Source organism: Crocodylus siamensis, chromosome 6 (genome assembly GCF_052110815.1).
Source record: "Crocodylus siamensis isolate JL-2025a chromosome 6, ASM5211081v1, whole genome shotgun sequence".
NCBI lineage: Eukaryota > Metazoa > Chordata > Crocodylia > Crocodylidae > Crocodylus > Crocodylus siamensis.
In genome coordinates, this window is record NC_143400.1 from 97,792,761 (window position 1) to 97,809,431 (window position 16,671).

Below are 16,671 nucleotides of genomic sequence, written 5' to 3' on the forward strand. Positions count from 1 at the left end.
CAATCTGTCTTTGGTTTGAGGACTGAAAAGTTTTGGTTATTTACACAGTTAAAATCTTGTTGCAGTTCTGTAATCCCATTGATGCACAAGGGTTTACTCAGGAAACTTCCACTGGCCACATAAACTGCTTGTGTATCCTTTGAAGGAATGTCAACCTTTTTTTGATGAATCATTGAGGTCCATCTTCCAGTTTATATTTTTCATCAATTCCTGCCCAAGATAATGGCCACTATCTCATTTGCTCTTAGAACAGTTTTCTTTCCACAATGAAATCTTTGTGTGATTGTTGACCTGATCTAAGGCATTTCTTTTCTGTACTATCATTGTGCTAATGGAATATGTTCCACTTGTGCCCTGAACCACGTGAGTAATCCCTGTCATTTTTACATTGACTCAATCTCTTGTTTGGACAATTTTAATTAGAAATCTTATCCTTAATGAACAATTTTGAAGCCTTTGTTAGGTTATGAGTTTAGCTGGTAGGGGACATGAATTAATGTCCCTTTCATAGACACACAGGACATGTGTTCACAGGAACATATCTTTTTTAAGTTAAAAAATATCTATAGCTGTCTTTTTCACTTCAGTTTAGCTACCTTCCCTTAGATACAGTACCCTAGCCCTGTCTGGTGTGGGAAGGTGACTTCACACTAGCCAGCCCCTTCAGCCCTAGGGAGTATGTTGCAAAATACAGTCAGCTTCTGTTCTGTTTGATTGGTGGGGGAGGAAATGTGCGGCTGAAACCGTTTCATTAGCCAAGAAGGGCTCACATGTAGATCTGGGGCCACTGTAGGTCAAGACATTGATTGATTAGTAGCCTACAGTTGCATTGCTACAATGCACAATTCCTGCCTGTGGTGTTAAAAAGCATTTTAACAGTGTTGAAATGGCAGTGCTAAGTACCTCTGGAAAGTAGCTTTGTCCTCTGATAAGATGGCTTTCATGCTGCCGGTTTAGTTATGTCCCATATCATGAAATAAAAGTGTTACTGTTCTATGGGGGGAATTAATACATTTGCTCAGATGATCAGTTTTTGCTCAAATTAAAATATGGTTTGAAGAAAGAGTAAGAGCATTCAAGATGCTATCTCAGCATCCTGTGTCTCCTAGGGGCAGAGAGTGCGTGCTAAGGGGAAGAGTGTATGTGAATGGCCTGTCCAGACTGCTCTGCCCACTGCCCCTCTCCCCATACGGCTTCCAGCGTCGAGAGGCCTAGGAAGTCCTATCTGGAGGTTGCAGGTTGCATACTAAAATCAGTAGATCCATAGTTTGAGTTTGAGCTCCTTCAGGACTCTTGCATGAATGCCATGTGGGCCTGGTGATTTGCTGCTGTGTAGTTTATCACTTTCCTTCATTATCTCCTTTACTGATATCTCCATTTGTCCTCTGGGAGGAATGGCTATGAAATAGAAATCCCGTTAAAATCGTTCATGATAAACAATGAAGCAAAGAAAATGTTTAACTTTTCTGCAATGGCCTTGTCCTGCAGCCCCCTGTATCTCTGAAAACTTTCTGCTTTTAATGCACTCAAAAAAAAAAAAAATGTTATTAGATTGGTATCTCAAGCAAGTTGCTCTCAAACTTTTTTTTTCCTTGCCCTATTATCGTTTTACCTTTAGCTTATCAGAGATTATGTTCTTTTTTATTTCCCTCACTTGGACTTGACCTGCACTTCTTGAATGATAACTTCTTGTCTTTAATAGCCTCCTTTATTCTCCCTTTTAAAGAGCCAGTATAGTTTTTAATCTGCTAAAATGTGTTCAATTTGTGCCTCCAGTGGAGTATTTTTAAATAGGTTCCATGTAGTCTGCAAGTTTTAACAGTTTTTGCTGCCCCTTTTCTTTCCTTTTCAGCTAACGCCGGTAGTGTTGTGTAGATCTTCTTTTTGAAGTGAAATGAAACCATACTTTTTTTTTTGTTTTTTGTTCTTGTTCCCTCTCCTACATGGATATCAAACCTGATTATGCTGATGTCACTATTACAGAGTGGTGCTGCAGCAGTTTGGCCTAAACCCTGGATGCTTCTCAGGTCTAAGTTGAGAACAGCTCCTCTTTTTGTAGGTTCCAAGACTAATTGTTCCAAAAAGCAGTCATTTTTGGTGTTTAAATATTTAGTTTCTGCATCCTTCCCTGAAATGTGATATACCCAGTCTATATGAGAATAATTTGAACTCTCCCAATATTATTGGTGAGTATTATTAAGGCCTGGCTCAACAAAGCCTTGGCTGGGATGATGTAGTTGGGGCTGGTCCTGCTTGGAGCAGGGGTTGGACTATATGTGACCTCCTGAGGTACCCTCCAACCCTAACTTTCTATGATTATATTTTCTGCTTTTGCATCCTTTTTACTCTGCCTTAGCATTTCTTATTCACTTCCACCATCCTGATCAGACAGTTGGTAGTATAATGCCGGAAGTTAATATTTTCAGCTCGTTTGATGTCAGTGATTGGGATGCACTTTTGCATCCAAACTCTGTTCCAGAGGTTGAGGTTTCTGTGGTATTCAAACCGGCATGGTGGTTCTGGCTAATAAAATGCTAATTGCAGATTCTGGGTGTCGTTTTCCCTTGCTTAAGGATTAATCCAAAGAAATTCAGATTCTGTCTCCAAGGGGTGGGGGGCGGGGAAGCACATCTCCCTGAGGTGTATAGGATCCTAGGAAAGTCAGGCTGGACGGGACCTCACAAGGTCACATCTAGTCCAACCCCTGCTATAAGCACAATCATCCTGAACTAAACCACCCCAGACAAGTGTCTGAGATGACTATTTCTGAAAGTTTCCAAGGATGGAGGATCCACATCTTCTCTAGGTACCTGTCCCAATGCTTGGGCACCTTATAGTCCGAAAACTCCACCTAATCTCCAGCCTAAATTTCCCCTGTTGTTATCTTGCTGGGATCCTATGATCCCTGTTAACTTCCTGCCCATGGGGCGGGGGGCTGGACTCAATGATCCTCCGGGGTTCCTTCCAGCCCAAATGTCTATGAAATCTTGAGGCCGTTGCTCCTGGTCCTGTCCCCTGTAGCCACCAAGAAAAGCCCATCTCCAGCCTCTCTGTAATCACCTTTCAGGTATCTGAAGACTGCTATCCCTGCTTGGTCTTCTCTGGACTAGGCAGCTAAGTTCTTTCAGCCTTTCCACAAAGTCTTGTCTCCCAGACCCCCCGTCATTTTTGTTGCCCTACACTGGACTCTTTTGAAATTGTTTATGTCCTTGAAGTGTGGGACCCAAAACTAGATGCACTGTATCCCTGCTGTTGTCTACTTAAAGGTGGTTTTTGGTCAGTTAACTAGTAGGAGGCTGTTGGGGAGCTCATGTGAATCAAATTCAAATATTATCTCTATGTAGCATAGTATTTCAGCCTCTCACAGGTGCCACCTAGCCATTCAGAGCAACTTTTCACCCATTCACTGTAACTCTGGGGCTCATATTATTGGGATACCATGCCTGTAATTGCACGCTAGAATAAGATGCTTGTTGGAAGAGTTATGTAATGTGAGCACCACTGGGTTGAGCATTGTCAGTTAGCTCTGGGCTCCAGCTGGTAAAATAGAACAGGGCTGTTTTATCTTTATATGCCTGAAAGACAGGGTTGATTTACAAATGTAATTAATAATATTGTCATCATGATTATTCCATCCCAACGAACATTCTTTTGAATTTCAAAATTTATGGAAAGTATTCAGTTCTTCTGGCCATGAATTTGAATCTGTTACATGTTCTTATATGTGTTAAACATTTTATAGTTGTAAAAGCATAGTTTTACTGTAGTGTTACATCAATTAGCAGCTTTGTTCAGTCTGCTCTTGCCACCAGTAACCAAGTGGTACCCGAGCTTTTCTGCAAGCTTGCATTTCAAGTCTGTATATTTTAAATGAATCATGGATTTACTATATGAACCATTATAAATGCCATTTAATCCCGTTCTGCAGTGCTTTTATTGCACTAATGAACTAATTGCTTAAGAATCATTCACATGATTCATTCTCCTGTTCTGCCTTTCTTAAAACGTCAGCCACTGAAGGCCTTTTGACAGACCAATATTTATAACAGTTTGACAGCAGGATGAGGAACAGCGTTTGTCTTTGTAACAGCCTGAAGAAAGGGCCTTTCCAGCACCCAGCCATGCAGTTACAATCTTGACCTCTTTCTTATGCTGGGAACATACATACAGCAGACAAGCAGCACCTCCCATGTGTTTTCTTGACCTGTTGACTGTCCATTCACTTCCCATCTGTTTTGCAGTCTTAAAGGAACAGAGGGGGCCCTCTACTTATAAATCTGTCTTTGCAGGTGATAAATGATGTTCTATCTCTTTAAGGGCAACCTGGGTGGTTTTGCCTCTTTTTAGCAATTCAGCTTTCCTCTTGGCCACATCCAGAGGAAAACCTGGTATGTGAACAAGAGGAAACCGGCAAAAAATGTGATGGGTGATTTCAAAGGATTTTTTCTTTTTTTTTTTTTAAATTCAGCAGGACATGACCCTGCAACGATCGGTAAATTATAGTCGCTCTTAATCTTCCCAATTCTCTAAGAGCTGAGCAGGCATGTTGATGCTGGTTTGTAACTGTGGAAGGGAGCCTGTTTTCTGGGGCAAATTCTGACAATGGTGGTTAAAACACTGCCCTGCACTGTTTCAGCAAGAACTAAAGATTTTGTGCATGGCCTTTACAGTATGAAAGATCACAGCCCAGCGGGTTGAGCCTGGAAGACTGTGCTGCATCTACCGTGTTGCTACCTGCTCAGCGTGACTTGGTGAATGGGACCGGGTAGTGCCTGTGATAGCCATAAGCCAAAACTCAACCTTTTATTGTAAACTAAGGATCAGTATTGCCTGTGTATTTAAGTGCTTACTGCTAGGCATGCTAATCAAATCTGGCTTTAGGCTCAGGTTTCTTTCTTGGTGGAGGAAAGATGCTGTGTTCACAACAGTAAGTTAGATTTCTCCAAATAATTAAATGTAGTGTAGAGGAAGTTTAGCGGATAGCAATAATGGTTTGCAGGCGGGAGGGGATTGACTTGGGTGGAAAGATAAAAAGGACTCAAATCTAAGCTCCAGATGAAAGGAAAGATAACTCAAAAGCCTGCAACTGTGGGAGAAAGAGAGGGAGGGAGAGAAATTATTCAACATAGCATGAGGCCTCTTGAACAAGGTCCCCTGATGCCACTGCTGTCCTTCAGTCTTAAAACCCTTTCTGTCCTCTTGAAATAATAGGCATAAATCTACCCCTCTATTAAATTAAGACTCCACCAATGTAGGGCACAAGTCGTATCTACATCCCATGCCTGCTGCTGATGCAATGGCCTCAACAGCACACACAAGGGCTGGGAACCGGGGATCCTTGGGGTGCTGAAAAAGTAGCCGATGCAGAACAACGTGCTGTCAGGAGTAGATCTGTCTAGGCAAGGACACGGGCTAATGACCATTTCCAGCATTGCCAGATGGGAGGCAGAACATTTTGGTGGTAAAGAAGAGATTAAAACCTAAATCCTCCCAATGCTGTGCTCACCCCTCCAAGGTCTCCCCCGAGAAAAGCATCTCTACTAAGAAAGTATTTAAATGCTTTTCTGAACATAGGCTCAATACATGACTTTGGGCAAATTACACTACATCTCTCTACTTTCCATCTGTCAATGGAAATCCTCATTTCTTCCAGTGAGGCCTGGTGTGTGGATTAACTTTCCCATTTGCAGTGCTGTAAAGCGTTACGATCAGTAAGCATAGACAGCAGTCGCTCCTTTTGCAGTGTAGCTGGTCGCTCATAGGTTATAAAAATAAAAGTTCCCCTCTCTCCACCTTGCAAGGTAGGGACAGAATAAAGTGTTCTCTCCCTGTGTCACTTTTAATGTTAGGTTTAGTAAAACATGCTTATTTTTTGGAAATCCTAAGCAAAGATATGTAATTGGAGAGAAAATGTAAAAGGTGAATATCTGCAAGAACGCCTCTGTGAAGAACTTTTCATTTCTTTGGGGAATTTTTCAGGTTTTCAGTCAGGAGAGAAGTGTCTTCAGCTTGCAGCGGAAGGCTAAATGCCTCTTTGTAATAAAAGAAAAAAAGGCACATGATTGTAAGGCAGATTTTTCTTACCTCTTAAAAGCATTGCATAGAAAGGGTAAGTGCTAGTTATATTTGATACCTTTTAACTTTCTAACTTGTGTCACTCACTCAGTTGTATTACAAGGTTGCTCAAATCTAACTCACCAGCTTTGCTTTGCTGGGAACTGGTTTCTATTTTGCCCCGTTGTGGCACTGCCTTTACTGGTGAGGCTGGTATATAATGCATCCTTAAGGTTGGGATCTGTAAGCAAGCAGTCCTTGTAAGACTATTTTGGGTCTTTTTCTTCTTTCGTGAGCTGATGTTAACAGCAAAAACAACCCTCATCTTTAGCTGTGTCTTTCTGTATTCACAGTGTATTCCGATCCTAATTACAGATCAATTAGTCTGGTTTTGAACCTTTTAGAGCTAGTATCACAGGATTAATGAAAAGAAAATGAGCAGGAGACAAGAGAGACCGAGCATGAATGAGTCTCTCAAGACAGCTGAATAAAGAATCCCTTCATTCTCTCTCAGTGAAGTTTTATGGGATATGGAGAGAGGATTATGGGAATATTTATGGGGCATAATGAATTCATGTATGGAGCAGCTCATCTTTTAGGTAAACACTGGATAAATGGGAAGTAGAATGGGCATTCATTGCCTCCAGGCCTGTGCGTTTCGTTGTGCCAGAACTGGAAACAAGGGTTTGTTACACTTTCTCGTCACTGGTTTCTATTAAGTTTTGACCACAGTTGAATGGGTGGTGTAAGAATTATATATTCATCACTCTGAATCTATAGTAAAACTATCAAAGAAAGTATCCCCCTCTCTCTAGAGCCTACTTTAAGCTCTGGTTCATATTTAAACTTCACAAGTAAAATACAATAAAACAGCAATACTTAAACTTACGTGACACACTGGTGCATTGGCTAAAACCTTGCAGAATTTCAGTATTTTGAGAGAGATGTTTACTGGTCTAAATACTCATTGTGCCGAATGAAAAGCAAAATTAATTAATAGCAGGGCTCTACATGACCATGTATTGCAAAGTGGAATTTGGAAAGGGAATACATTTTGCTTGGTGCTATGTCGGAAGAGGTTGTATTGCATCTAGGAATGCAGCATTTAGCATGAATAATTGCAGCTTCTTGACAGCTTTTATTTAGGCTGTTTTCTTTAAAAATAACTGGTATGGTTTCTTTTTTAAAGTATTAAATTACCTCAGTACCTCATAATTATTACAGTTAAGCAATGAGCCCAGTGCTATAAAAACTAAAAAACGGGTTATGACTATAAAGGAAATTTTAGCACATATGTGCTCTGATTCAGTGTGCTCTAGTGGGATAAATATATGCCATTCTGTTATTTTAATATTCCTTAATTGAAAAATGAAATTGGGTATTACTGGCACACAACCTTTTTTAAAAGGGTGAACTCATAAATTATAGATTTTTTTGCTGATACTGTGAATTTTCTATACTGAAATATTTCATTAGTCAAGGGTTGAGCAGGGAAAATAGTTGCATTTAATGCCATTAAATCTATCTGCTTTCAGCGAGCTTGATCAATACAAAAATGTATTTGCAGGAAGACTGTTGGACTGAAGGAGGCAGTCCAAACAAAAAACATGCTCCGACTGCGACTGGAGTAGACCTCCCTCAGTCATCAATTCACTCCCTTGATCTTGTGAGCTATTGCTTCTTGGTTCAGGGGGGTTAGGTATCGAATTAATTATTAAAAAATAATAATCTTTGTCCACATAATGCAGAATCAGCCTGAGTTCACATGCGATATCTGTGTTGCCCTCCTAAATGCCCAGGATGTCTGTGTTCTTTTTGCACATGCATACCAGCATGGAAATAGTACCTATTCTTTGTCCTTTTTAAAAAATAAAGTGCAGAATGCATTTGATTTAATAGGGAGAATGTCTTAGCACAGCCTTTCCCAGTGTGGCTTTGTGTTTCAGAGACGGTAATTGTGCTTCCTGCAAAGCTGTAACTTGTCTCTGGTTGTGTATTATTTTGTTTTGACTCTGTTCAAGAGCATTATAATACAATGGTGGCAGAAATCACGGAGCGCCCTTTGTCTTTCACCTGAGGGTCCCAGATTATAATACTTTGCAAATGTGTATTCAGCTTCACAGCATCTGTGTCCTCAGCAAGTCACTTTCTTGTGCTCTAGCAGATGGGGATGCTGTGCAGAGGACTTTGGTGACCTGCTCGAGATGACCTAGGACTTGAGTGGCAGAGTTAGGAGCAGAGCTTGAGTCCCAGAGTTGCACTGATGCAAAGGCCCCAAGCCTTCCTGTCTTCTTTTGAAACAATAGACCTAAACCTCCCTCCTTAGTGAAATAAGAGAGCAGCAATATGGGGGGGAACTGTAATTAGCTGCTTTTGGTTGAATTGTGGCCACCCAGTATATGTGGATTTCGAAGTCCTTGCTTTTAAGGAGAAAAGAGAAACTCTAAAGCAAAAAAACCATGTTACAGTCTCTTCAGAACAAGTTGGTTTACTGAGGTGTTGTCTCTCCAGTACTCATTTGGATCACATTTGAAGTCTTCAGATGCAATACTAAGCCTCTTGAAATCAGTGAGGCCAGAGCATCCCCTTTGTTCATGTCATCAAGGCTAGACTTTTTCAAATGTTAAAAAAAAGCCCACAAAAACCACCTCTTTTGTATTTCTAGACCTGGACTGCTGTTGATAAGGTTTCTTCCAAGTAATACGTCCGAATGTGTATGTGCATCAGTTCCCAGGGAAAGGGGATAGTAATGGAGAAAAAAAACAGTTGCTAAAAGCACATTTCATTTAATTTCTAGATCTGGATGGTATTCTGGCACCATAGTGATAGCTTCGGCGTAGGAATGAAAATAGCCTGAAATCTTTAGCTATATGTGTGGGTTGTATTGGACTGGTCTGATCTATCCCTGTATATAGATCAATATCTATCTATCTACCTAATCAGATAGGTATAGACATCCACATCTATATCTGTAAGGTACAAATCTGCCATTCCTTCTGCCTGACTTCTAACACAGCTAACCACCTCCCTCTGCTCTAGTGCAACCCGGAGCAGTGTGCTATGTGCTGTGCCTTGGTTCACTTTTGTACGGGTGCTTTGTTTTCTCAGAGGCCTCTGTGCCAAAGCTAATAGGAAGCGAATTGGTCTCTCCAAGTGGCTCTGCCAACTTGGAGGTGACGTTGTTGCTAGAGTGGCTGCTCCCCGACTTGCTGGCATTGCAGAGGGGTGAAAAGAGAGGTATTTGGCCATGTTAGTCTGAAATCAGGACAGACTAGAGTTGCACCTTTTACTGACTACCTGAATCAGAGATGTAGAACATGAGGTTTCATAAGCAGCAGCCGACGTCAGCTGCTGTGAGAGGATTGCAAGAAGCAGAGCTGCCAAATAGAAAGCAACACTTAAAATACAAAGGCTAGGGAGGGTGGAGGAAAAAAAAAGGGGGGGGCGCTCCTGGAAGAGGCACATGGGGTAAGAGAGCAAAAAACAAAGTAGTCAACCCATTGAGGATGCTTATAAAAGCTAAACCAGGTAATGGGATAAGGATCCATAGTCCTGGTTTAGACCATTCTTAACACAGTCCAGGCTGCGGGTGATTTCCTGGTCCTCCGTTTCCTGTTCACATGCGTTTTTAAGGTGTTGTCTGGCAACAGGCAGCTATAGCAAGTCCTGGGAGGTTAAAGTCAGGTGAATGGGGATGAAAGTCAGGTTTCCATTCCCGACAGGCCGTTCACTTTCCGAAACATGAATATTTTTTTTCTCACAAAGAAATGTAGTTGCCTACCCCTAAATGGAGTTTTGCCCTCTCTCTTTCAAATGCCCATTACAAAACTCTTCTTTATTCATACGTATTTTGAGTGGAATCTCTCTCTTTGATCTCACCTGCTACAAAAGCCCCTTTTATCCTAAATATTTTCATGCTTCTAAACCATTTTTTAGTAGAATATGAGGATTATGGCACTTTACTGTTAATAAAAACTGTTGTTTCTTCTACCTACGTCCTACAAACACTTCATTTTGAGCTGATACACATTCTGTACTGCCCTGGTGAATGACTATTATTTTCTTCATTTTTCAGTTTTGCTGGGTGTCTGCTGAATTCAGAGACCTAAAGTTTGTCATGTTCCATCAGAAAAAGGACAAAAACTGTTAATGGAAGATAAACAGCCTTCTATTATACCTTATAAAAGGAGATAAAGAGGCTTTGATTGGAATAATGTTTCAAACGGGGGGGGGGGGGGGAGATCTGCGTGTGTCCATGTGTGTCAGAGAGAGAGAAAAAGAGACTGCCTTTTTTATTCCTAAAACAAGATTTCAGGATTTTTCTAAATTACAAATGATTTTCCTTTTCCTTGCACAGTTAAACACAAGAGATGACTACACGTAGAATTATTTACTAGAAGCACCTTCAAATGTGGGGCGAAAGCATGATGCAGAATTTAGATCCCTGTTAGGTTTTATTAAACCATTGCAGTTTACATAGAGCAATTACATTATATATCGATGGGTGTTGGACAGGCTCTTGATGGAAAAGAAAGGGATATTATACAACTGATTCTTCTCCCTATTTCTTAATGAACTGTTATGTTCAATAATTGCACGTAGTTTTGTTCAAGCTATATGTTTCAGGATGGGAAAGTAGATTCAGATTCAGAGGTTGTATAATCAAAAAAATAATCTGATTCGATGCCTCTGATCAGTGCAGAAGTGCAGGGGACCCAGACCCAGTTGCAAACTTTTTCTAACACAAAGCTTGGGTAAGAGCATTTCTTCCAAGCAGTGCAAGTGTTGTCCTCTCATGTAGGTGTGCGGAATATTGCAGTCGGATTCCTTGAAATTCTACCTGTGAGAGAGCCAGCATTGAACTGTTTCTTCAGTGATTATGGGGGTCTTTTTACTAATGTGGAGAAAAAGAATATTTGGTTAAGAGAGAGAGATTAGTACACATCACTTCATGGATAAAAACTCCTGCGGTGTAACAGGTGCACGGCGGTGCTGGTGCGTGTGAACCAGTGGAAACCTGAGCTTTTCAGAACGTAGCTAGTCCAGTATCAGATTGCTTTACTGCATCCTGGAATTATTAAATTAGCACAGCAGCATTAAAGGAGCACATTCCACATAAATGGTCTTTAAAATACAAATCTAGGGCTAGTGCGTTCAATTTTAACCAATACAGAAACTGTACACAAGGGTTTAGCTAAATGCCTGCTTTGAAAAATGCTTGATTATAGCACTAGATTTTGTTCATATTTATGGATCAGGTTTTTTGCTTCACTGTGCATTTATTCTTTATAAAGCAGCAAGAAATTGTAATTCCATTTTTTTCTAATCTTTCTAGAAAAAGTTCGGGAAATCCAGGAAAAACTTGAAGTCTTCATAGAAGCCCTTCATCAGGAGAAATAGATGGAGGCAATATTTTTTAGTTAATTAAAAGGTAATTATAATACTCGTACTACTCTGTGTTAAAAAGCTAACCAATGGCTGTACTGGTATAGTACTAGCTTTGTGAAAATCCCTTTCATCTTGTAGCTTGCTTTGCTGCTTTCCTTTTTGGATGCCACATCCCTAGCCTCTCCTCTGATAAGAGGAGAATATGAAGCCTTGTTTAAGTATGCTCCCTAGGTCAGTGAATCAAGTCTCATGAAACAGCTCTAGTGTACTCAGTTATTCTTCAACACATTATTTGTATCAACATTAAAATGAGACGGAAAGTTCTTCCCCTTTGCAGTCCCAAACAGGATAATACTTCCGTCGCTTTCTGCAAAGTTTTACACAGGGATCTCAAAAGTGATCATGTAACTGAAAATTATTTTCATCAGCCATCAGACCTCCTCTGTTTGTCATCTAATTTATGTGCGTTAGGTCTCAGAGTCTACACAGCATCATGACAGCAATACAGTGCGATTGCACCTGTGTGTTAATTAACTCTCTTTTGTTTCAGCAGCAGCAGCAGTTATAACATGAATGCAGCCCTTGCCCACAACACGTTGCACAAAGAAGGCTTTTCTGTTCCATTCTCCTCCCCACCAAAACTTTTGGGGAGCATTGTGTGAAGTGAAGGGGGATGAGAAAAGCAGTTTCTCTATGGGATCGAGGCGTTTCAACAAAACCCGTCCTCTTAATTTTGGAAGAAAGATGCACATCACAGCAAAATCTGGATTTTATGACGTTGAAATAAGTTGGGCAAGCTCCTCCAATATACAACTGAGTTTTGTTTCTGAGAGGAAAAGAGGCTTCTGTTTGGCTGCTGTCTAGCATGGCAGGACTGGATAAGATTCATTAAGTAATCTAGTGTCGATTCCTTGCCCAAAACAATGCTGGGAGTTGGAAATAAAGTTTTATCATTTGTACATACATGAATAATGCCCTTCTAAGTGATGCTGTTTGTCTCTGTAATGCTGTATGTTGAAGTGTCCTCTGATCAATAAGGTACAGATGGAAATGCACTGTTTTAGGAAGGCAGATCTTGGAAAGGAAGCTGGGGATTTTATACAGTGCATAAACACTTGAGAGGACTCATCCAAGCAATCCTTTCAGTTCCTTTTGGAATGAAGGTACAGACTGCCATTCACTGACACCTTTACAGGTTTGGCTCAGGAAATGTCAACAGCTGTTCACTTCTTTCCTAGTAGATGATGTTGCTCTGAATCCAATTTCATTGCAGGATTTACTGGACTCTGGCTTTCCAGTTCAGCTCTTCCCCCCAGTTAGGAAGATTTCTGCTTGTGTGTATGCAGAATGCAAAACAATAACTTGATGGTGGAACGCCAGTTGCTTTGACCCGCTCAAATAAAAACCTCAGAGAAAAATTAAAATCAGATTATATTTCCTTTTTTTTCTGGGAACTCTAAGGCCAAAATTGCTTTAAATTAATGCAGTACAGAAGATCCCTTCATAGCCACTTGCTTTATATCAAGCATAGTATAAATAGTCGCTGAAATCCATTTCCTTCAGCCTGTCATGTTGCCCCTAAAGCGGTATGTATAGTAAATACAAGAACTTGGTGAACTGTAACATATGTCGAGTCTTTGAACTATCATAAAGAATTTTGCCCGACTGGTTTTTACTTGTTGCTTCTATTATCTTCCAGTCACGAATTGTTCATGTTAGCCCCCCATATGTGAGCATGGGCTTTTTTACATACCTCCTCTCAAGTACTCTTGTGTAAAATGGTAACATGATAAATTTAAGAAAAGAATCTAAACACCATTGCACAGATGTCCAATGCCTTTGTAACCCGCTTCCTAGTCTTCTCTTAATTTTTTTTTTAATACAAATTGCATAAGCAAGCTATGTTTGATAAGTGATCTGGATACTTTCAGGAATACTTCCATGGAAGAGGGGTTAGGCAGAAAACTGCACAAGGAATGGCGATCTCAAAGTGCACGTTAGAGCACTGATGTATACTCGCATTCGCTCTGTTAAAGGCTAGTTATTGGACATACTGTTAATTGAGAGAGAGGAAGGATCGATATGTGAGAGCATTCATCACCTCTGTTCTCAGCTGGAGGAAGCACCGGTAGGGAAAACTCTTAACACTTTAATGATCAGAAATAAAACTTTAAATACTATCATGTGAAAAATTAAATCATAGTTTTTCATACAAAGGTGCTTTAAAGCTTGAACATCGAGATGATCTAACACTGTAAGTACCAAAATCCTAACACTTAAGCAGACGTTAATGATATAAAAAATGAGTCAATTTTAGGAAAAAAGACAAATTGTATTATCTGTTGATAAAGACTGAGTACCTGGAGAAATTTAAGTTCCCAAATGAGGAAAACAGGTTCCGTAGGCTGGGTACCAAGTGAATGAGTCTGTACTTGTATTAAATCCCTCTTCTGTGCAAAACACCTTTTGCATTGACTTGAAGAGCTCACTGTTTGAAGCCTCCATGTAGTGCGTTACCAAATGTCACACCCAGTGGTCCAAATACATCTCCACCCTCTCTTTTTTTTTAAGTGAAATCAAAAAAAGTTTTGGGTTCTAACTTCTCTCTATTGCTAATATGACACTTGGCATGATGTATCCCATGAAAACTAGGTATTTATTGACTGCTGATGTAATTGAAGGGAAAAAATAAAATTCAGATTTTGAACACTATATGGTCTTGTACACACGGTTTAAAAATTACTTTACCTCCTTGTGCCTGTTTCCTCAATTGTAAAGGTTCCCCACTTCTGTAAGGTGCTTTAAAATCTTTGAACACAATCTATGCTTTTGCCACATAACATTGCTAATTAGCAATTAAATTAATTGGGTCAGTATTTTGTTTCTAATATATTAATCACAGTACTCCTACATTACTGTTGGTATAGTGCTATGTTTAGATACAGTGCTTTACAGACGGATGAAGCATAGTCCCCTCCCCATTGCAAGGCATTTACCAGCTTCTTAAGAAGTATAGGGACTCCACAGATACACCTGGCATAAATAGAATTCACAGGCTTTTGTCCCAACTACGTGGTTTTAGTGCTTTAAAATTTTTATAGTTGTTTATGGCTCCTATAAATGTTTTGTCAGACGGTGGATTTGGGAATCACATCGGAGCCAAGTTACCAACAGGGGCATTCGGGCTTATTAAACCACATCTTGCAGAATAGGGGAAATGTTATAAAACAGTGACAAAACATTTTAAAAAGTAAATCTCCTACGGTATTAAAGGTACTGCATATCTGTTCTGCAGCTCATGGATCTAGTCACAGCCATAATCACTGTTTGATTTCATGGTGGGTTTCAACTACCTAAATTGTGCTGAGGTTTTTGGGCAGGGCAGGATATAAATCTAATAAATTCATAAATATTAACTCTACTAATTAAAGTGTTTTAACACAATATGATATAAATTAAAGTGTTTTAACACAATATGATATACACAGATGATTAGACATGGTAATGTGATTTCCTTAATAAGAAGGTATGTCAATGCCGTTGAACATTGATTGCACCTTGTTATTAATTAAATGACGGAATGAAGCACTGAAATATTTAGAACATTAGAAATGTGAACAGCCTGATCTGCATATTTTCACCTATCAGTTTAACCTGTCTATTCCCTTAAAAAAAAATCTTCCCATCTTAAGGATGGTTGCAATTTTGGTTTTTCTGGGTAGTGGGACTTCAAAGAATTGACTTTAATGCAATTTATGCCACAAGCAAGGAAAAAATGTTAAGATGCAGAGCTGTGCTGCTTGTTATAGTCATGTGTTGTTTTAAGTTGGCTGGAAAATGATGACAATCAGAATTCATTGAAAAGTTGATTCTTTTCTAGTTGTACCATAGCGGATCAGAAACCAACCTCCGTGTTCACTGAAGCTGATTATCATGATTATTTTTTGGTATATTTTGAAGGAATTGAATGGGTCTGGGGGAGAGCATACTGAGAAGAAAAGGTGGTCTGAGGAAGAGCTTATGCTTAACTCTTCAATAAATTAGCCATCCAAGCACATAATTAGCTGAGACAAATTGCATTTGGTAAAATAACGATAGTTAGACCTTTATGAAGATCACCCAATGCCAAGAAACTCCTTAATGGATTTCTCTCCATAATTACCTAAAGCCAGCAAAGATTTGCTGACTACATTTAGCATGAAGCTGTATTAAAACAGAATTACTTGAATTGCCTTTATGGTTTGTACAATAAAGGAAAGAGTAAATTATCCAACACCTCATTATATATTTTGCAAAGTCAATCTAGGTGCACAGTGCAATGCATTTTGTGACTGGTAAATCAGAATGACTGAGACTTTAGCAGATGAAGGATGGGGGGAAAGCCCTCAACAAGACTTTCATGATTTCACTGGATTGGTAAAACGTGTTAAATATGGCACCTCTTGTGTTCTGCATATAAAATTTGAAAAATACTGAAAGTAACAAAGATTAGGGTGTAACGTGATGCTCCCAGATGCTGTGCATTTGTATTTATCCCACAGCATGTTAACCTTTATATGTCCAAAGTATTCTATTTACTGTTATGCAAGTATGCTCCTGATGTTTGCATTTTTCAGTCATTAGCTAGTAAGTAAATATGCCCAAACTTTTTGGGTGGAATTGGTCAATTTTGAAAGACGTATATATGAAATTATTCTTTTTAAATCTATCTTATTTTATATATATTGTATTTTATGTGTGTGTGTATAGATATAGATTGATCATAATACTCCTACATAACTGTTGGTGCATAGTGTTAGGTTTAGATATGGTACTTTACAGACAAACCAAGCATAGTCCCTGTTGCAAGGAGCATAAATATACATCTATATTTATTTTTTAAAACGTACAATAGACTATTTATTTCTTAGTTGCAGCTGCCGAACTAATCTTCCAGCATGAAACAGATGAGAAACCTGGAAATGTACTAAAAGCATTTAGTGCTATGATATAGTCTGATATGACTAAGGATAAAACAAAAGAGATGGTTGAAGACAGCAAGGTAAGCAGCATTAGGTATTTGATAAGGCATTGTATCAGCTACTTTTATCATAGTTTAGGCACAAAAATAGGGTTTTTGAAATGCATTTCTCAAGGCCAAGTGATACAGAATTTAGCCAACATAAATCTGATGATATTTTATTCTCAAGTGTAATAGGAGTTGTCATGGTTGTATTGTCATCACTGTTA

At 39.4% G+C, this 16,671-nt stretch overlaps 1 protein-coding gene across 5 annotated transcripts in view; it reads left to right on the forward strand.

Annotated features, from left to right (window-relative positions):
* The window catches only part of OPA1 (OPA1 mitochondrial dynamin like GTPase), a 77,940-nt gene extending 63,786 nt beyond the window's left edge, over positions 1 to 14,154 (forward strand). For 4 of the 5 annotated variants that reach the window (XM_090050768.1, XM_090050771.1, XM_090050770.1 and 1 more), the window contains 2 exons: positions 11,390 to 11,485; positions 11,996 to 14,154. In XM_090050768.1, the coding sequence (XP_089906894.1) occupies positions 11,390 to 11,454 (65 nt within the window). In that variant the 3' untranslated portion in view covers positions 11,455 to 11,485; positions 11,996 to 14,154. Of the gene's footprint in view, positions 1 to 11,389; positions 11,486 to 11,992 lie in introns of all 5 variants that reach the window. The other variant, XM_090050769.1, reaches the window with a different exon arrangement.
* Positions 14,155 to 16,671: the final 2,517 nt, after the last annotated feature.